The sequence below is a fragment of the Hypomesus transpacificus genome, chromosome 9, assembly GCF_021917145.1.
Source record: "Hypomesus transpacificus isolate Combined female chromosome 9, fHypTra1, whole genome shotgun sequence".
NCBI lineage: Eukaryota > Metazoa > Chordata > Actinopteri > Osmeriformes > Osmeridae > Hypomesus > Hypomesus transpacificus.
Genome location: NC_061068.1, coordinates 17,785,200 through 17,807,319, shown reverse-complemented (window position 1 = coordinate 17,807,319; position 22,120 = coordinate 17,785,200). Strand labels below are relative to the sequence as shown.

Here is a 22,120-nt window from a genome sequence, read left to right as displayed (position 1 = left end):
TCAAAGGACTGGATCATTAACTGTACTTTAATAGTTTATTCACTCAACACCTTTATTCTTTATTCAAGGTCATTATTTATGTAAATTACTGTATGTATTGTTGTACTGTTTGTACAACATACTAGGAACAACTTCAGTCTGTCTATAAACATCCCCCCTTTACAATAAACATAAACTGGGGACTATAAGGGACTATGGTATAGCTGTGGATAGTCCCCCAGGAACCATATTGGTATGGCCAGTAATCCAGGAATCACATTGATATGGCTAGTCCCAAGGAACCATATCGGTATGGATAGGAACCCTGGAGCCATATTAGTATGGATAGAAACCCAGGAGTCACTTTGGCATGGATAGTAACCCAGGAACAATATTGGTATGGATAGTAACCCAGGAACCATATTACCTTAAAGGCAACCAACATTATTATTTTAACGTATTTTTCCTATAAAGCTGGATAAGTCAAAGGGTCCACATACTTTCATCTGAAACTGAGTTTATTGAACATACCTTGGGGGTATTCCAGAAAGCAGGGGGGTTTTCCATCAATGTCTATTAAGGAAAAGCAAGACTTTTTTCGCCAAGTCTCGCTTACTTCAGCGAGAGTTCCGTTCCATTAAAGTGGCTTATTCTAGTTCTAGTTAAACAGACGGGCTCTGGCTAAACTAAGATGTGTTGCAAATAATTTCAAACAGGCAGAAACAGAATCTCAAAAGACAGTTCCGTCGAGTAAATTCCAGCGCGCAAAGCACTTTGTTCGGAAACATAAGCGCAGACTTTTAGAAGTGCAGACATGAATGAATTTACGTGTTTACTTCATCTCCAAATAATTTATTTATTTAAATAAACAAGTTAAGAAATAATGTAACTTTAACTGTTTATAAAAGCCATTGGTTAAATGACATAAAATAAGGCCTTAGAAACTAAGGAGAGCGTATAGACAAGTTACAATCAATGGCCAAAGACGCTTTCCCTTGCCCTTCTCTTTGTTCATTCTACTCCTGGGTGTCCAATGTGTACTACCTTCAGGTATTCCGGGTGCAGGGCAGCGGGCACGACCGCCCTGTTTCCTTTCATGATGATTCTGTCTTTGATGGTGAGAAACTGAAGAATGGTCTCGCCTCTATAGGTACGCTGCATTGACGCCTTGGCCAGCCCCGTTGAATGAAACAGGTGAGTTTCTGCAGCACTGTGTCTGCAGCAGTGTATTGACGGAGTTCTTCAAGGCGCCGTGGGGATATTAGCTGAACTGTCATCACCTCAAACTCTAGCCGTTCTGCCCTCTGGGGGCTGACATTGCATCTCGGTGCACGGGACAGGGTGTCGGCCAAGTAGAGATGCTTTCCTTTTTTGTATGTGAGAGTCAGGTCGAATTTTTGCAACTGTAACATCATGCGTTGCAGGCGAGCTGGGATGGTGAGAAATGGCTGTTGTGAATGGTGACCAAGGGCTGGTGGTCAGTCTCAATCACAACCGGTGTACCGTAGATGTAGTCATAGAACTTGTAGCAGGCGAAGACCACTGCTAGAAGTTCCTTTTAAATTTGTGCGTGTCTCGGTCTGGGTCAGTGTGTGAGACGCATATGCCATGGGATTCCCCTCTTGGAGGCAAGCAGCCCCTAAACCATATTGTGATGCATCGTAGGTGAGTGTAACTGGTTGTCTCACATCATAGTACTGGAGTACAGGTGGGCTGCTGACTGGTTTTGAGCCTGTTAAAAGCATGCTGTTGATGCTCTGTCCAATTCCACACCACGTCCTTGTGAAGCAGCTGATGTAGTGGTGTGGTAAGTTCACTTAGGTTTGCTCAAGTAGTTTACCATTCCTAAAAAACGCTGAAGAGCTGGCTTGTCCTCTGGGGGTGGTATTTCACTGATCGCTTCTATTTTGCAAGGGTCTGCCTTTAGTCCTTTATCTTCGAATGTGTGCCCAACATAGCTCACCTCGTTGAGTCCAAACTTGCATTTGCTGGTATTCAGTCACATTTTCACCTGTCTTGCACAATCCAGTACCTTTGTCAGGTTTCTTTTATGCTCATCAGGGTCTTTGACAGCAATGATGATGTCGTCCACGATTATAGCGCATGGATATCCTGCAAAGATTTGTTCCATGGCTCTTTGAAACACTTCTGAGGATGTGCTAATTCCGAACGGCATCTTTAGAGCTTGAATCGGCCATACAGAATTGTGAATGTCGTGCAGAGGGATGAGGCATCATCCAGTTTGACTTGCCAGAAGGAACTTTTGGCATCAAGGACGGAAGTGGTGAGGGCGCATGAGGGCCTTGTTTAGGTTTCTGGGATCTATGCAGATGCGAACGTCACCAGTCTCTTTCTTGTGTGTGGCCACCAAATTCAAAACCCATTCTGTGGGCTCATCCACAGGTTCAATTACTCTCAGAGTTTGCATTCTTTGGAGCCCTTGTTCCACTTTCTTTTGCATTGCAGCTGGGATGCGACGTGGAGGCTGACGATCGGTGTTATCTCTGGATCTACCTTCATTGAGTATGTTACAGGTAAGTCGCCGACCTCATCTTTGAATAAGTCTGCATATTCCTGAAGAAAAACAAATTGTGACAGGGTATGACCCTTTACACAGTCTAGATGGAATACCTCACTGCTGAAGGTGACCAGCTTCATATGTATGCTGTCCTGTAGGCCAAGAATGGAGTGGACGTAGGTTGTACAGCTGTTCATTTAGCTTGCATGGTAATGTCACTGTGCCAATTGGTTTGATCATAGATCCGCCAAATGCTACAAGATTGACCTGCTTGGTCGGCATGTGCAGTTCTTCAGTGTGCCTGAAATGTTTGTATGTGTGTAGGGACATAACTTTAAATTTTTCCCCTGTATCCACTTTCAGGTTTAGTTGTTTGTCATGAACAGTCACAAAACAATGTCCTTCCCTGTTAATTTTCTTTTCACCATCATGCAAGGACAAGCCTTCAATGGTGAATGTGTCTTCATTGTCATTGCCAGAGTCTGTTTCGGCATATAGCTGGTTTACCTGTTTGTGTGGTCCGCTCGACTTGGCAGACTTGCATTGGCTCTTGAAGTGGTTCTGCTTCCCGCAGTTGTGGCACTGTTGGCCAAAAGCTGGACACTGGTCACGTTTTGCTGGATGGGTTCCCCCACAATATCAGCAGCTGGAGATTGATGAATTTTCTTTCATGGTGCGCTTCATTTTGCTGTAGACTTTTTTTAGTTTTATTTGTACAGCATCCGCACATACCAGTTTTTGGCGTGGAGAGGGTTTTGCTATGTTTTTCAGTGAGTTCGGCAATTTGGCAAATGTGTATTGCTTTGGACAGTGTTAGGTCAGTCTCTTTTAGCAGTGTGCGTCTGGCACCGTCTCTACTTATTCCACAGACCAGTCTGTCTCTTACCAGTTCATTTTCCAGTGCACCAAAATTGCAGTTTATAGCCTGATTTCTCAGTGTACTTACATATGCCTCAATTGTTTTGCCAGGTTTTTGGTTTCTGGAGTTGAAGTTGTGCCTCTCCATTGTAACGTTTGTTTCAGGGTTGCATATTTCTTGAAACACTCTGGGTCCTCTCTGGATTCTGCTGTAATCACGATGTTACCATCTTCTCCTAGTATCGCGGGCGCATAGGTGAATGACCCCAGGTAAAAAAAAAAAATGCTAAGTATACTAAATCTTAGCATACTTGAGTATACTTGAAGAGTGATTAATCACCAGTATACTTCAAGTTATTGAATGATTAGTTAATTTGAAGTGTGCTATTTTGGAACAACTTATTTTGTACTTAATATATTTAAGTTGTAATTAAATTGTACTAAAGCACAATTTAAAGTATATTAACTGCACTTTTACGTGCTAAAGTGGAACAACTTCAAGTATACTTAGTACACTTTAAGTATACGGCTATGTCCATATACTTAAAGTGTACTAAGTATACTTGAAGTTGTTCCACTTTAGCACATAAAAGTACACTTAATACACTTTAAATTGTGCTTTAGTACAATTTAATTACAACTTAAATACATTTAATACAAAATACGTTGTTCCAAAATAGCACACTTCAAATTAATTAATCATTCAATAACTTAAAGTATACTTTAACTAATTAGTCTTCAAGTATACTCAGGTATGCTATGATTAAGTTTCTTAACATGTACTTTTTTTACCTGGACCCTGGAGGGACATTTCGTCAAAGTCAGAGCACGGAGCGCACTGGAGTACAAATCGCGCTTTCAATGCAAACGTACCACTGTGTAGCCAACGTTGAGCGAGTGCAATTCACGTGATAGATAATTTGCAGATGCACTGATTGTAACGGGTAGCTATCTAACTAGACAACATTTACAATCAGGGTGAACACTCAAATTATCTAAACTATAGACCATAGCATTACACATATCAAAACAAAACGAACACAACAATAGAACTCCAAAAAATGCTTATTTAACCAAGCTAATGCCCTTAACTTAGTAGCTTTTCATCTTGCCGCAGGGCATTCTGGGTACCAAGAGCAATGCACGATTGTCGGCGATCTTACAGCATTGTAACATACTTCGGTTGTGGATACTAGTATCTCCAGACAGCCAAGTCACTCATTTAGTGGAAGAATCCATTGTTATGTCTACGAAATTATTTTTGTTAAAGTTTAGTTAGCTACCTTGCAAATCATGAGGATAGCCTATTGTAGCAGACCTTTCTATGTGACAAAGGACAAGGGTGTTTTGTCCCTCGGAAGTTGCTTTAGGCTTGATGCTGAAACCATTAGCGTTAGTTCACGTGAAATCAGTGAGGGCTGTTCGAATGGTTGTCAAGAAGAGCAGTGGTAAAATACAAGTTTTGAAAAGATACCGCGTCCGTGTCTCATGGTCCACACGATCATATACAATTATATCTAAAACGAGCTTACAAAGAGCTTGTTTACACTACCAAAGTTTAATTAGTAATGTTAGCGATGCTAGCGTTAGCTTGCTAGCTAGCCTATAACATTTCACTGGGTCTTGCAGCTGTTTGATTAACTGAAATTATTATGAAATGTTATGTTCTACTAGCCATTTGCCTACTTTAGCAAGTCACTGTATTTCCAAGCCCTGATAGTGCAACTGAGACGATACCGAAAATAATTCCTCAAGTAATAAGCCCCCGTTCAAGTGTTGAGCATTAAATAGAGATCTTGAAAGAAGCCACTTTTTTGTTCTAAAACCGGACTATGAGCCACTTCGAAATAGAAGCCGTACAAGCACAATAAAACTGTAAAAAAAAGAGGTACTTTACTCTACTACACACTACAGTACAGCAAATGTATACCAGTACACTGAAGGCTGAATTGATCAAGGGACTTCGAAAGTAACTTAAAATATCCTAACATTTCAGCATATTAAAATGTTTATTTTTAAAGTAAGCTTTAAGTGCATTGTTACAAAGATAATTTTTAGCATGCATTTTAAAATATACAAATAATATGTTTTCTAAAAAAGTTCCAGTAGTACACTTTAGAAATTACATATACATTTTATTTAAAGTACATTTTTATATAATATATTTACTAAAAGTGTACTGTAGTCCAATTTTTTTTTAAGTGTGTTAAAAGTATTAACGTTAAAATTGGAAAAAGCATGATGGTAGTATACTTTTTATATATTCACAGATAATACACTTTTTTAAAGTATATTTAAAATGTATTATTGAAAATGTGAATATGTTTGAAATACACTAAAGTATACTTTTTTTTTACCTGGGACCGCTCCCTCATATAGAGATAGCCTCTGGCCCTGCGAGGTTGAGGAGTATATATCGGGCAGGTTTATCGCTGTCTGCGGCGGCAATGAAAATATCATTATCGTTCAAACTTGCGCAAGTGCTCTGCCACATTCTCGTCGAAAACGAGAGGGTCCGGACGTCTCAATCCATCTGCCATTTTGATGTTGTCGCTTACCGCCGTCGAGACTTCCAAGTTAGCCTGGGCTGCTTCCTAGGGATGAAGCTGTCCGACTGGTGTCTTCAGGAACGATATCCCACTTCTGTCACCATGTTGTTTGCGTAATGATGCATCCAAATGTATGTTAAGACGTTCTTTATTTATGACCATTATTTACCACGAGAATCTATGTGTCTTGAGTTGCAGCTAACAACATAACCCCACACGTGAAGTTAATTCCGCGAGACCCACTCAAAGTACGGTAACACTTTAGGGTCAAACAGTTAAACAGTACAGCTATCTACAGCCTTCTTCAGTGTTTTGAATGTTATCCTACAATTTTCATTGCTGCCACGTTCTTTTTGGGGTCTCTATTATTTTCATAGGCTACAACATTAAGCCTAACAATTGCACACAAAAAAGTACAATTGCAAAACTAACCTAAATCCATAAACTACATCTATATTCTCCATTTTTCTGACACAACAAATGTTATAAAGTTAGGCTACTGGGTAATGTATAGATAAATAATAGGCTATTTATTTAAAACAATGTCAAAAAGTCAATTTACATGTGTTTAGAGGGTGTCTGTTTTTTAATCAACGAAGTAAAAGTCTAAAAAAGGACCTCAACCTACATAGCCTATCGTTCACGTCAATCATGGCGTGTCGTTTCATTTTGATGAAGCGGTGGATGAGGGAGCTGTCACAGTACAAAGCTTAAAGGGACGGTTCTTTCTGGAAGAAGTCACGTGGCCTTGTGCATTGCTTTTGCCGTGGTGGATTGTGTGATCCATGTTTTACCTCTCGGGCTACTTAAGAATAGGGTGCACGGGCAATTCGCTTGACTACTTAAATCTGACTTGAATTAGTAGGACTGTGTGAGCTGAAATTGGCCTTCATGGAACCGCTTTAGCCCCACTTGACTTGTTAAGCTAATTCAAGTCTGGTTTGGGACTTTAAGTCCAATTTATTGGAGCGACCTTTATGGAACAGGCCCCTGGGGCCCATTCTCCGTACGTTGCTTATTACATCCAAGATCAAATGACACATCCAAGATGACTTCATCTTGCTAATTATGATCTGGCTAATTCGGTTCTTCGAACACCCATGTTGTTTATAATTAGTATAGTTAGATTGAGTTATGCATTGGTCTAAAAGGGGGTATGTATCGATAGTAGAAAACCTTGATCAATAACGCTGCTATTGGCTGCTCACATAGCCAGTGTTCAGAGGCCAGTGAATCAAGAGTTTTACTGGCCCATTGTCTATTTTTACTGGCCCTGAAAGAAAGCGAATAAAACCGGTTTTCCATAAAATTGTATTTATTTAATATATATAATGATTTGCCTGAACATTAAACAACGGATTATATTCAAATCAATGCAAGCTCCTTCGGTCTGCCTCCTCCACCTCTTAACTCTTGGCATGGGGTTAAAGTGCTCCAAGTCGGGACCCTCCAAGATGAACACTCAGGTTGCTCCTCAAGTCAGTCTTGGTCCACTTCATGGCACTGAAGCCTCTCTCGACTGTTGCTGTGGACAGAGGCTGGACCAAGATGAGGTCCTGCCACGCATTCTTTTGTAGGCCCTGTGGTAAGGACTTGATCAGAACCTTAGCACCAGGCCACTCCGCACGCCGTGCTTTGTCACGGTCACATCCTAAGCGGTCAAGGACATCGGTCAAGGACATCGGGAAGGTGCTCTCAGACTGTGGCAAGGTGGTCCCTGCCATAGCCGGCAAGCTCTTGATTGTCAGCAGACCACCATTTTTGCTGCAGTTTGCCAAACCTGTTGTGACTCAACCCCCTTGAATCGGGACTGTAGTCTGGCAACCACACTTGACAGGAGCTTCCTCTTCACACTGAAGGAAAAATACAATTAATTATAATGTCTGACAATTTACCCCCTTAAAATTCTCTCTCATCCTTCCTGTTTAAATGTATAACTGTCAAACTCTACCCCTGCTCTCCCTGAACCTCAACAGCTCTACATTATGGTAGGTTCCGTTCTGTGTTTCTGCAAGGAAGCCCTCCACACACTCCCCTGCCTCTGTCTCCATGGCTGTCAGTCTAAGCACTGCTGTCTCAAAGGCAAACAGAGCTTCTGGCAGCGTAAGCCCATCTTCTTGCAGCTTAAGACTTAGACTACAAGAATCAAAACATGACTCAACTCAGGTACACTACACTGCAACTTACATTTCAAATTAACTGATCAGACAGATACATTTAATAGAAACTTACCAACTCAAGATTTTGATTACATCTTGGACCAGCATGATAAAGAGAAGGTGTTGAAAGTCCTTCAACACTTGAAGGCACTGCTTGGCTCGCCCAATCATTTCAGCACTTGTAGATCTGTTTGACGTAAACAACCACATAAGGATTAATGTTGACAGAGATTATAAGTCTGATTACCTAGGAAACAGGGATTTATTACTAGCCTTGTTTCCACTGTGTTTTCCATCTGGGCAAGGAACACTGGGTAGTTTTTCAACATAACGCCTAGGGCCCTCTCCATGTGCAGGAGCCACCGTGTCCCCTCCCCCAGGTTGGTTGGCTTCCAGACCTTAGCATTAAGCACACCTCCCAGATCTCTCAGCTCTCTCCACGCTTTTGGAGAGTGATGGTACTGTTTATACAGCCCCTTCAGTACGTCCATCACCTGCATAAGAATTACATAGGATTAGGATCATTATACAAATTAGCTCAAGTAGAACATGACAAATTGGGTTTATGTTGAACATGGGTTTGTGTAGAACATTGTTTTCCCAACAAGCTAGTTTACTACGAGGAACAGGCTGTTCCTTGCCTTTCTCATCCTTTCATGCTTTTTCATTGCATCCATGGCAGCCAACTCCAAGCCATGGCTCCCACAACTCCAAGCCATGGCAAGTCCACTGCTCAAGATCCTGACAAAAACCTCTTCCAGGTCTCTGCCACTCACATCAGTAGACAAGTCTGACAGGACACATAAAAAATGTGCCGCTTTAATTTCTGCAGCATGGCCCTCCCACAGCTCATTAAATATGACATTAACAAATCTGAAAACAAACAAAAGACAAGTTAGGACAGCTACAATATTGGGGGTATTTAACTTATTCACTCACTCACTCAGTGTTTATTCGCAACGGACACAACACAGTCTCGTAAATTAGGTATCTAAAATTAGCTAGCTAGCAACTAGTGTAATGTTACCTGCTGCGCTGCGCTCTCGGCAGTTGGTTATTATGAGGCTAGCTACTATAGCTTGGCTGGAAACATAGATAGCTAGCTAATGTGGCTTGGAAGGAGAGCTTACTGTTCACAATGTGGTAATTAGTGTTGACTCAATCTCCCTCATGACCAGTGTTGGGAACGTTACCGAAAATTAGGAATTAGTTACAGTTATTAGTTACTTATTTCAGAAGTAACTGCATTACTTTACTAGTTACTGCATAGAAAAGTAATTAGTTATAAGGGAAAGTAATGTTTGCATTACTTTTAATTCCCTGCTTCTATTATCCAATTAACGCACACAGATAGTTATACTATTTTAGTGTTGCAGTGGCACCGTGTGGGACACGACAACTGTCAAATGTTATATCATTGTATGTTGCTCATTAGTTACCTGAAGGCAACGGATTCAACTGTTGACATAGTTTGCATATCTTGACAACATACCTGGCAATCAGACTGTTTAGTTCTGCCTGGCTTAGAGACTGGAAATACTTCTGTTTAAAATCAAGCCCGGGCTGTTTTGATGAAGTGGCGCCAACTGCTTGATCAGCGGAGCTAGCACTGGGTTCTTTCACGATTAGCTTTGTAGAAGCATGTTATTTTACTAGGTGCTTGTGAAGATTATCATTACTATTCTTCGCAGTGGATAAAGTTTTCGCACCTGCACACAAACTACAACTAACCTGTATATTTGTTTCCTTGATCTGGACAGGGGAAACATTTCGATATTTCCATGACACAAAGCTTACACGGTCCGAACTGTCGGCCATTGTGTGGGCTGGTCTAAAATGCGGAGTGATTCATTCATACACTGCGTCACCGTAAACTTGTTTAAGTTGGATAAAAAACAGGAAATTGGGGAATTCATGCAAGAAAAAAGTAACTAGTAAGAGCCCATTTAAATTTCAGTAATGTAACTGCATTATTTAATTGAAAAAAGTAATGAGTTACATTACTAGTTACCGCCAAAAGTAGTGGAGTTACAGTAACGTCCTGTGCTTACTTTGTAACGCGTTATTCCCAACACTGCTCATGACACACTTGTGTCTACCATCCTTTGTGAGCAAAGTTACATTAACATCATAGTTACCTAGCTGAGTAACTTACCTTTGACATGCTACATCAGTGAGGTACTGTGAACCAACGTCTTCTCCGTTCTTCTTCTGAAGTGTGACCGTTTTCTCTTTAGTGGTAAAGGGGTGCTCACTGTTCGCGATGTGGTAAGCAGTGTTGATCAACTTCACTATCCGCTCGATTGTGTCGTTGTTTGACCCTTGTGTCCAGTTATGAAGTGGCCCAGCTGATAGGTTGTCCGCGACCCGCTTTGCCAGCACACACTGCAAATGTTGGCGGCTCTTGTCGTGTGCATCTAGTGCCTGTTTTCGGAAGTTCCTTGTTCCCTTGAAAAATGACCCCCCTCGGTCGGCCTTGGCAGGGAATTGCTGGCAAACTATGCAGTACATGCCATCTCCATCATCGCCTTTCTCCACCCAGGTGTACTGTGTTTTCCAAGACACTAGGAAACCCCTCTTCCTTACACTAGCTTCATACTCCTTAGACATTTTATTTTTTACCAACGGCTGAAGTGAACATTTGAAATGTGATCTGATTTCTTTCACGAGCTTCGCGCCAGTCGCTGCTGAGCCCGCAGCGACTGGCCCGGACGGGCCAACGACTGGCCACTCAACTTGCCCGACATACTTTTTTACTGGCCCCAGGGCATCGGGCCATCGCGTTTGTCGAACCCTGCACATAGCCTAAGTCTATGGCTGCTCACCGTGGCCAAAAAGAGCACCCCGTTTTTTACGTAACAGTGCCAACAGAGCAACAGCTTGCTCGAAGGTTACTCCAAATTTGAAGATTTTATAAGAACGTCAGGGAACACTAGCCTGGTCCTAACCAGACCCTCGTACATTTCATTTGTACAGAGGGTCTGGGATCTCTCCATTGACAAACGTAAACTTCCTTGAAGGCGGGTCCTCTGTTGTGGCCCTTCTCCCGTGGGGAGAAGGGCCACAACATCATGGCCACCAACAAAACTCAGCAAGGAATGTTCTTGCTCCGGCTTTAACCTATGGATATTCGGCAGCGTTGCCACAACTGCAGAATACTTTCGCTCGCATCTTTCTCCGCAGCCATTACTGAACTACTCAAACTAGTGCACGACATTAACGTCATCGTTCTCAGCCACTCCCTCTGTTCGCTGATTGGACCTACAAACAATTTGTTTCTGGAAACCGACTTCAGAGCCGAGCTCCCAGACCTAGTACAGAAGCAAAATCCAAATTGAGCGGAAGTACGTAGGAGGGCAGAGCCAGGCTAAGGGAACACCTCAATGTCTGCAAAATCCAAGAAAGAGGGCTGGCAAAAAGTAGCAGACCAAATTAAATGTATAGTGACCACATAAGATGTTTTATCGCTTATTACAGTAGCTAAGCTAGGCCTATGTTTTTTATTTTCATACTTTGTTATCATCTTTAATGTCGTATAATATGGTTTCAACAAATGTATGATGTAAATGACACCCTCACAAAAAAACTATAGGTTATCTCTCAAAAAGTATAGGCTAGTAGCATATCGCGCTGTGCTCAAGGATCTATATATCACGCAATGAGCAATTAATTTGGTTTCATGTTAAATTCAGCTAATTATTCTTGCCTTCCGTCGTAAAAACGGACAAGACATGTCTGTGACAGTCGCAATCAAATCTTGTTTACATAAAATAAGCCTGCTCCCGAACAGGTTTAAGCTAAAGGACATGTTGCTATGACAACAAGTCCAGAATGAGCTTCGAAGAACCGAACAATCCAAGATAATGATAATTCGTCAACAATCAAATCCAGCTAACTGAGTTAGCGACGTACTGAGAACTGGCCCCTGCTTTTAAGACGCAGAATAGAAGGGCACTCTTACTGGCAGTCTTTGTAAATACCGCAGAATATATAATTAGGCGCACTTTACGCTTATCCTCCCATCTTTTTCCAACAGTGTATGGCTGCAGCCTGCAGCCTCCCGTCTCATGCACTCCTGTCTCATGCCTTCCTGTCTCATGCCCAGCGTGTCCAACGGTAAGTTCAGAGGTTCAAACATACGAAATCGCTAATTAGTTTCCGGATGGAGTCACTTTTTTTTTTAAACTGTTATATTTACAATTGTATCCATACATATAATTTGCTGATTTCTGGGTGTTGTTGTGTCCCTGATGTTAACGTCGCCTTGTATTTGATGAAACCTGTGATGACTTCCATAAAAAAATGCATAAGCGTTTTATGTTGACATACCTTGGCGAATATTAGCCAACGTTTCCTAGAGCAATTTATGGTTGCAGACTTTGATAGTTTCTTTCTGTAATTTTCCCTAAGGTACACATCAGTGTCTTTACAGAAATAAACATGTTACACTCTTTCCAAGACTCCTTTTTCTTTTTATATTCCATATTGTTTTCACACCTTACTGGGAAATTGCTGCAAATACATTCGCATCAGCAAAGCGAGGGCATGAGACACGAGGCTCCAGGCTGCAGACGTAGATTTTATTCATTTGTATGATTACCGTTACACTGTTTAGTAAAAAAAAAACACCTAAAAAAACAGAAAACACCAAAGTGTGGCCGAGGCCCACCTGGCGGCCGAGGCCCACCTGGCGGCCGAGGCCCACCTGGCGGCAGCCATATCCATCTCCCTTTTTGGGTGGAACTCCTACTTTCCCCACAACCCTCCCACTTTCCCCATGACCCTCCCACGAACGCATATTGAAAGCGCAACTTGCCTGTTCTCGCTCATGTGGCAGGCAATCTGCAATTTTACCCAAGTGCGCCGTGTTTGTAAATAGCCCACATTGTTAAGTCAGTCTTTGCAAACAATTTACGCCTGGAAACAGGCGCAAACGGCTTGATAAATGAGGCCCTTGGTCAACTATACAAGTGGCTGTCACAGCCTGACACTGGTGTGCTCAGAAATCATGGGATATACTATGAAAGAAGAGAACATTTTGGATTCTTCAAATTACATGCAATAGCAAAATGGTCCTGGATTTCCATTGTTTACACCCATAGCTTTTATAAATTGTTACTGAAGACAATGTTTTTTTTCCATCACAATATTATGTGTATTCTATGTTAGTCTTATGTATTTATTACAGTATTTAGGTTTATTTTACATTAACCAAATAATTCATCCCAATAAAGGGTGTCCAAAACAACTTGAAAAGTCCAATCTATTTTTTCCATGTTGTTAAAGTGTACCCATAGTATGCAAAAAGTGCTTGTCTTAAAATGATTAATACATTTTCATAAATCCTTTTATACAACTGGAATTTATGAATCATTTTAAGACAAGCATTCTTTGCGCCATGTTCTTACATAAGGGCAGTTTTGATAAGGTGTCTAATATTCATTGATGATTAGCCAGTATAGTACTTTGGTTGTTTAGTCCACGTATCAAACAAGCTTTATCTTTCACATCAGAGCAACAGCGACGGACATAATATTTTTTTTATTATCTAAGAGTTTGTGCTTTGAATAAAATCCAACCCTATTGTTGTTTTAGATTGTTTTAGATGCTTCAAAATGAAATCGATTTGGATTGTGTATGCGTGTTTAAATGTCTAAATTGTACTAAGTGAAAAACAGGGGTCATGATTTATCACTCTTAGTCCACAAATGCGGTACCGCAACCAATAAATCATCCTTATCAATACATTATCAATGTCCTGGATCAACATACAATGTGTAAGCCATTTCATAATTAATGTATTAATGGTGGTCCAAACTCATGATTGTAAATCAGAATGTTCAGAATGGTACAACAATCAGGTGCATTAAGTGTGAGAGTTCATTCATTTTATAATACAAAATAACTCCTCTCTGTACTTTAGATCTATTAAAAACATTATTAGAAGACGTGATTAGGTTCAATGTACAGAAAATACGAATAAGATGTTAACACTATTCCACTGTTGCCAACTGCCCCTACTGACCACTGTTTACATTGTTATTGACAGATTAGGTTGTTTATCTTTTTGAAAGTGGCCTAAATTGCTGTCATTGTCTAGAGGGATCATAAATTCTTATTGCTTTTGACTTGACAGCACCTATTTATCTTATCCACCTATTTTCCACCTATGATCTTCTTTTTATAACATCTACTCCACCAGCGATGAGGAGATACACTTTTACCTCTCCCTCCTCACCTGGATCAACTGTATAAAAACCCATTCTGCCTGGTCTTCTTTGGTTCTCTCATTTCCCAAGGTAAGAAAACAGGCAACTCTTGTTAACCTTTTAATTTGGATTGATCTCTTCTAAAAAAAACTGTCTAAATGGTTTATCTTTTAGTGAGTAGGTTTTAAGACATTTTATGGAGTATTTACTTTAAATACAGTATACTGTAGTTTAACTTGTAATGGTAATTTAATTAGTAACAAGTATTTAACAAAAAGTTTAAATAGATATTTTCTCCTTAAATTTGTATTTAAGGAAGAGTTCTTAAACCCCCCCCCCAAAAAAAAATATTTGTGCTTTTCTATATATGTGATCATTTTCCAGATAGACTGCCTAGTATTATTTCGTGATATATTCCTATAATCCTCTCTCTAAAGGGTTACTATAAATATATACAGGTTTGTTAGTTTTTTTTGTCAGTGCAGAGAACTCTAGGAAGTCTAGAAGTAATTCTAGAAAGTTACTCTATAGCAAAATAAAGATAAATGTAAAGTTAAATTCATGTTTAGATAGATATATACAAACTTTATTGCCACACAACAATGTTGGTGGTATTCTTTTGTCATAGGTAGCTCAGTCCAGTGAGGAGGGGGGAGATTGGGATAGGGGAAAAACAAAACTATAGAGATAAAGTCCAGAGGCCTGTTCCATAAAGCGAGTTTACTGAATAAGCCAGATTTATGTCAGTTAGTCGGACTCATTTCTAGTTCATTCTGTTCCATAAAGCTAGCTCATCGTAGGTCGAACTCGGTTACTATGGCAACTTAGGCTGCGTAACTAGTCTGGTCAGGGTCAGGCTAACTGTCAGGTTTAGCGTGACTTGGTGCTTAACCAGACCTTCCTGTAACACTGACCCAACGGGAAAACAATGATTTACCACGGATATTCTCATTTTCATGTTCAACATTGATAGAAAATCAACTTAAATAGCCTACATAGGCTACAACATTTAGCCTATTGCATTAAACAATGATGAACAATGATTTGAAAGCCAACACGCCACGTTACGTAGCCTAGTTTGCGATTTCAAATGCTTAGGCATCAGGCATAGGCCTATCTCAATCTAAATTATCCGAGTATAATTATCATAGCTATATACTTGTTAACAGTAGTCTACAATTGCAAAACAAACCTAAATCCCTAGGCTACATCCTCCATTTTCCCGACACAACCATGATAAAAAGTTAGACAACTGGGTTAGAAAAGGCTCAAGACGCACTTGTTCCGGGAGTACAACGGCACTTAGGAATGCTTGGCTGTACCTGATGTTAGTTTCCTCCAGGATCACAATGACTCTTATTGAGTGACTTGTTGATCTTGTAGGTTAGTTATAACGAAGTTAAGTCTTTAAGTACTCGCTGTGAAATATTTTACTGTTAATTGTTCGTCTACAGGTACAGTCCTGCACTTTTTGTGGTTCATGTAGTTTTAATTTGTAATTTGTATAACTGCATGCTCTTATGGGTCTTCCCTTTTGGCACTTGTTTAGTTTTTTCACAATGTATGCTTCATGTTTTGGCTGCTTGCAATGTTTGGGACTACCTCGTTGTTATGATCAGTGACCTAAGCTCTTTTGTAAATCTCTCTCTTGGAAGTCGCTTTGGATAAAAGCGTCTGCTATATGCATAAATGTAAATGTTATGTATTGATTAATAGTAGGCTATTTATTTAAAACAATGTCAAAAAAGTAAATTCACGTGTTTAGAGGGTGTCTGGTTTTTAATCAACGAAGTAACTAAAGGTCTAACAAAGGACCACGACCTACGTAGCCTATCGATCACGTCAATCATGGCATGTCGTTTCATTTTGATGAAGCGGTGGATGAGGGAGCTGTCATAGTACAAGGCTTAAAGGGAACGTTCTTTCTGGAAGAAGTCACGTGGCCATGTGCATTGCTTTTGCCGTGGTGGATTGTATGATCCATGTTTTACCTCTCGGGCTGCTTAAGTATTATGGAACGCTGAGTTAGTCAAAATTAAATAAGTAAATGGGTAAATAAATAGATAAATACATACATAAATAAATATGGTTATGAAATTAACTCTGAAATAAAACAAACATGGCAATAGATATATAAATAATTATATAGCTGAATTCATTTACCGACATCAATAAATACATTTATTTATTTCAAAATGTATTTTTGTAATGACATCATGTATTTATTTCAAGGGACTTTTATTTCCTAATGCCACATTTAAAAATTTTGGGAGACTTTTACACACCACATTTATTTCCACACATTTATTTCTGTGCTGTTTTTATCTCACATGCAAACGAGTGGGGCGTGGTTATCTTCAGACCAACGCAGCTGCTCACCTAGATTACTAGATAGCAATGCTACCTGTATGGGGGGTGTATAAATACAATACAGAAATAAATGTGGTGTGGAAATATATGTGGAAATAAATGTGGTGGGTAAAAGTTAAAAAAAAATGAATAAATGTGGCATTAGGAAATAAAAGTCCCATTAAATAAATAAATGTTGTCTTTACAAAAACGTCATTTTGAAATAAATAAATGTATTTAATTATTGATGTCGGTAAATGGATTCAGCTATATCATTATATAATGTTATATTTATATATTTATTGCAATTTTTTTTCAGAGTTTATTTCATAGCCATATTTATTTATGTATGTATTTATCTATTTATTTACCTATTTATTTAATTTTGACTAACTCGGTGTTCCATAAAGAATAGGGTGCACGCGCAATTAGCTTGACTACTTAAATCTGACTTGAATTAGTAGGACTGTGTGAGCTGAAATTGGCCTTTATGGAACCTGGAGTCTGATAGCTGAAAGGAAGAAGCTGTTATTGAGGTGCATCATTCCAGATCGCATAGATCTGTAGCGTCTTCCAACGATAGGACCGCTTTCTGAACCCGACGATGGTATCGGAGGGGCGTTGCTGTCTATAGTCACTCATTGAATTCCCAGGTGTGTCCCGACTTTGTGCTGATGTCTCTCTTCCGCATCTCACTCTCTCTCCAACTCTGGTACCTCTTCTGTGCCTTCGTATCTCCACAGGAATATTCAGCAGGGGAGCGCTCACAGCCTGGCATCTTAAAAGCCATGTAACAATCTTATGCTATCTTATGCCATGTAACAATCTAGAAAATCTTAAAATGTACTGAATATTAGTATACCTCTCTGCACTTGACTTTCAGTATCAAACAAAAGGGTGTCTGCCATTAAGAGCTTGGAGATCAAGATGGCCAGACTTACAATCCTAGCAGGTAACTGATCTACAAAAGCACAACATAACAACACCGCATGGTAACGATGAGTGTTGTCAATGCATTTTATTGTCACCACTTCTGCCTCTCTATTAGTAGAACAGTGTAACTCAGATGCTTACTTCTCTTTTCTCTTTGTTACAGGCTTGTGCCTGGTGATGTGCCATATGGGTAAGTAAAAATAATAATATTAGCATTACTTGCATTAGATGCCTCATGTTTTACTAGATGCAAAAATGTAAACATTGTTAAATTGATTTTAATTTGCAACCAGTCTTTTCTAAATGTTCTTTAGGCTCTGACCTCAGATCTGTTCTTTCCCTCAAAGCAACATCCTCAAAGATGGTTTGTTACTTCACCAACTGGTCCCAGTACAGACCCGGGACGGGGAAGTACATGCCTGCCAATGTGGACCCTTTCCTTTGCACACATTTGATCTACGCCTTTGCTATGATCAACCATGCTAACGAGCTAGTCACCTATGAGTGGAACGATGAGACCCTCTATCAGGCCTTTAATGCTTTGAAGCAGAGGTGAGCTACCCTAATCCTAAACACTGTGTTGAGGTGTTTACAACCAGATGCTGCCAGACAGTTTTTCCAATGCTATATTTCTATTTGAGAAATGAATGACTTGTTCATCTCCATCGCTCTCGTCTTCACTACTGTTTAGGAACCCACATCTAAAGACTCTGCTGGCTGTTGGTGGGTGGAACTTTGGTTCAACCCAGTGAGTACCGTACACAACCACAATACTGCCTCTATTGATGTTGTTCGTGTTTTTTTTAGAAACATTTAATTTTCTTCAGGTTCTCGATCATGGTTTCCAATGCTGCCAACCGCCAGAAGTTTATCCAGTCATCCATCAGCTTCCTGAGAATGTACGGCTTTGATGGTCTGGACCTGGACTGGGAGTACCCGGGATCACGCGGAAGCCCTCCTGAGGACAAGGAGAGGTTCACTGAACTCTGCAAGGTGCGTTCAAATGAAATCAAACTTTATTTATATAGCGCATTTCTTACCAGAAGGCAACACAATGCGCTTCAGAGGGGAAAGGGGTGGGGGAGTCAAACTCTTATGTTTAACACTAATTTTCCAGAGGGAAGAAAGAGAAGGATTGTACATACATAACAGAATTCTATATACTTCCCTGACCTCCCTGAAATAAGACGGATCGAGCACTCTCCTGGAGATTGTGAGGTGCCAACATATAACAAAGCACACACATAGCATGAATGAATACTACCTCATGAAAAACATGAGGTGTTATATAAACAAAAAATTAAGTGAATAAATAAAATAAATACAACATTTTACAATGAATGGTATGTTGAAAATATGTGCATTAAGAGTATTTACATTACAAAACACACTAAGCATTTAAAAGTAAGCTACTGGAAAATATTGGATTAACAAGAGGCCTTTATACTTACCTGCCTAGAAGTGCCTATATTACCTGAAAACCAAACAGAATTATAGAAAGCGAAAAAAACATTTAACAGCAAGCTTGTAAAGCTCATTATGCAGCAGAGGTAAAGAGCTAGTGGAGATGCTACTGGCTTGTAAATCCCACTCAGCAGCAACAGTAAAGAGACAGTACAGACTACAAAGTATCTATCCGCGCTGCTGGTTTTTAGATCCCGCTCAGCAGAATGGTGAAATGACACTGAAGACTACGGCATCCCTATCTATGCCGTTTTTTTTTTTTTTTTTTTTTGCAACAATGCATATCAAAGGGAATAATAGGTGAGATCGAAGAGGTATGTCTTAAGATTTCGCTTAAAGGTTTCTACAGTTGTATCCTTTCTTAGAATCTCTGGTATAGAGTATTCCAAAGGCTGGGAGCATAAAACCTGCCTTACCATATCTCTTGGTCCTGGCCTTTGGAACTGTTCAGTGCCAAAAGACCTCAGGGATCTACTGGGTGCATATCTTGAGAGTTTACCGGAAATATAATCAGGTGCATGACTATGGAGTGATTTATAGACTTGTAAAATCATCTTAAAATCTAATTCTGCAAGTAACAGGTAACCAGTGCAGGGATTATAAAATGTGTGTGATGTGCACCTTCCATCTAGTCTTGGTGAGGACTCGTTCAGCAGCATTCTGTATCATCTGAAGTTGACTAATAGCTGTCTTTGGAAGACCAGACAAGAGAGTGTCTGCCTGCTTGTGATAAAAGCATGCATCAGTCTTTCAGTGTCAGCCTGAGAGAGAAAGGGTGGCACCATAATACCTCTGTTTTATCTTTATTGAGCTGAATAAAGTAGTGTGACATCCATTCATTCATATTCATATCAGCCACGCAATTTACCAAACAGTCAAAAGAGCTATAATTGTTGGGTGTCATAGAAATATAGAGCTGGGTGTCATCTGCATAGCCATGGTAATTAATGTTGTGCCTCCTAATGACAAGCGTTATCTTTCAACTCTCATCCTGTTTTGTAGTTTTCAGACCCAAAGGTGGTCAATACATGTTCCACACCCTTAAAAAAGCACTAACCCATAATTCTTTGTGGCGTATGTTTGCAGGAGCTCAAGGCCGCTTATATTGCTGAAGCAAAATCCACAAAAAACTCACAGCTGTTGTTAACAGCTGCAGTGTCTGCTGGCAAGGGAACCATTGACGCAGGATATGAAATCTCTGAGATCGCAAAGTGAGTGTAGCGGACAATTTAAATGTCTACCTTTCTTGCTATAAGATTCGAGTGACAAGTTCATTGCCTACATCTTTGGAAATTCTGTTCACTTTGCATCCAAACATTATATCTCCTTAGTGGTATTCCTTAATATGTTTCTTTGTTAATCTCCAGGTATCTGGACTTCATCAATGTGATGACCTATGACTTCCATGGAACTTGGGAAAAGTTCACAGGACACAACAGCCCCCTGTTCCGTGGCGCTCATGACAAAGGAGACCTCATCTACTTCAACACTGTAAGGCAAAAAAAAGCAGTAAAGATATTCTTATCTCACAATGCTACTACTTTAAATTATTATTAACTCTCAACCACAACTACTTTATTTTAGCAATCACCAGTCCCCTCTACTCCTGTCTTTCCTTTTCATCAATTTTTTCATTCTCAGGACTATGCCATGAAGTACTGGAGAGACAAAGGCACCCCAGTTGAGAAGCTGAACATGGGTTTCGCTTCCTACGGCCGCACGTTCCGCCTGACATCTACAGAAAGTGGTGTGGGAGCCTCAGCAAGTGGCCCGGCCTCAGCTGGACCCTACACACGCGAAGCTGGCTTCTGGTCTTATTATGAGGTAGGAGACTGAATGACCTAAAGTCAATGGATCATGTGGACCACCACTCCAAACTCATAATTTGGTTCTCTACAGATCTGCAACTTCTTGAAAGACACAAAGATACAGTGGATTGAAGACCAAAAAGTTCCCTATGCTACTAAGGGCAACGAGTGGGTAGGATTTGACACCAAGGAGAGTTATGAAATCAAGGCATGTATATCTTGGACATTAACCATATTTGTATTGCTGACAGACTTGCCAGTTCGGGTGAAGGTCTTGCAGATATTACATTTGTCTTTTCTTGTTTCCATGTCATCCTACAGGTTCGCTACATGAACGACAACAAGTTCGGAGGTGCCTTCGTTTGGGCTCTGGATCTGGATGACTTCGCTGGGCAGTTTTGTGGAGATGGCAACCACCCTCTCCTTGGTCACCTCCGCACCCTCCTGGACATTGGTAAGTCTCTGGGACATTTCGGTCCAACACAGGTCATTGACCACCGCAATTCTCTCAAACTGTTTTGTCTTCCAGAGCTGCCCCCACTGCCTCCAACCACCACTCCCAAGCCTGGTGCTAGCACCACCCGACCAACCACCACTGCCACCACCACCACCCACGCCCCAGGACCGGGATTCTGCAACGGCAAACCTGATGGCCTGTATGCCCACCCAGATGACGCCAGTAGCTTCTACATGTGCGCCGGAGGCATCACCCACATCAGGCCCTGCGGCACTGGCTCTGTTTTCGACGACAGCTGCAAATGCTGCGTTTGGCCCTGAGCATAACAGAAGGGATGGCTGCTAGAGCTAGCGTTGATGGTGTTTATATCCTTCATTAAAAAAACATGCAAACAGTAGTATTTTTGACTGATGTCAACTCCAGTGCTAAAAGTTTTGTTAAAAATAAAGTCCTGCTTGAGAAGAAGGTGAATAAGATGCTTTAATCTTGTGCTTCCTTTTCAAGCTTTATTTCCTCTTATTTACTGTGCATTTCTTATTTTTTCCTATAAAACCCACCCACCCAAGTTCAGTATTTTGAACTCACAATGTAGTCAACCGGACAGTCAAACACATTTGTTTTTAAAGGCAGTTAAATTCAATTATGATTAACATCTATTTTGTCCCTAGTCCTTGTGACAACACCTAAAGCATTAACCATTAAGTTTGTCTATGTCTATTAGTGAGATGTAGAAGTACATTTCCGACTTGGAAATGCAGTATGATGTCAAAGTGCCTTTATATTCTATCCTCAAAAGCAATAATGTCTGAATACAGGAATTTGGTGGAGAAAATTATC

General features: G+C 40.4%; 1 protein-coding gene across 2 annotated transcripts; it reads left to right on the top strand.

Annotated features, from left to right (window-relative positions):
- Window positions 1–14,301: 14,301 nt before the first annotated feature.
- On the top strand, window positions 14,302–21,754 carry chia.2 (chitinase, acidic.2). 2 transcript variants are annotated; one of them, XM_047026423.1, is made up of 12 exons: window positions 14,302–14,362; window positions 17,505–17,573; window positions 17,718–17,744; window positions 17,902–18,106; window positions 18,246–18,302; window positions 18,382–18,547; window positions 20,105–20,229; window positions 20,386–20,509; window positions 20,660–20,842; window positions 20,918–21,034; window positions 21,148–21,280; window positions 21,356–21,754. In XM_047026423.1, the coding sequence occupies exons 2-12, from the start codon at window positions 17,549–17,551 to the stop codon at window positions 21,601–21,603; spliced, it is 1,410 nt and encodes a 469-aa protein (XP_046882379.1). In that variant the 5' UTR covers window positions 14,302–14,362; window positions 17,505–17,548; the 3' UTR covers window positions 21,604–21,754. The 2 variants fall into 2 exon arrangements, with proteins under 2 accessions (XP_046882379.1, XP_046882380.1); XM_047026424.1 differs by lacking the exon at window positions 14,302–14,362 and having other exon boundaries at window positions 21,356–21,394; window positions 21,547–21,754.
- Window positions 21,755–22,120: the final 366 nt, after the last annotated feature.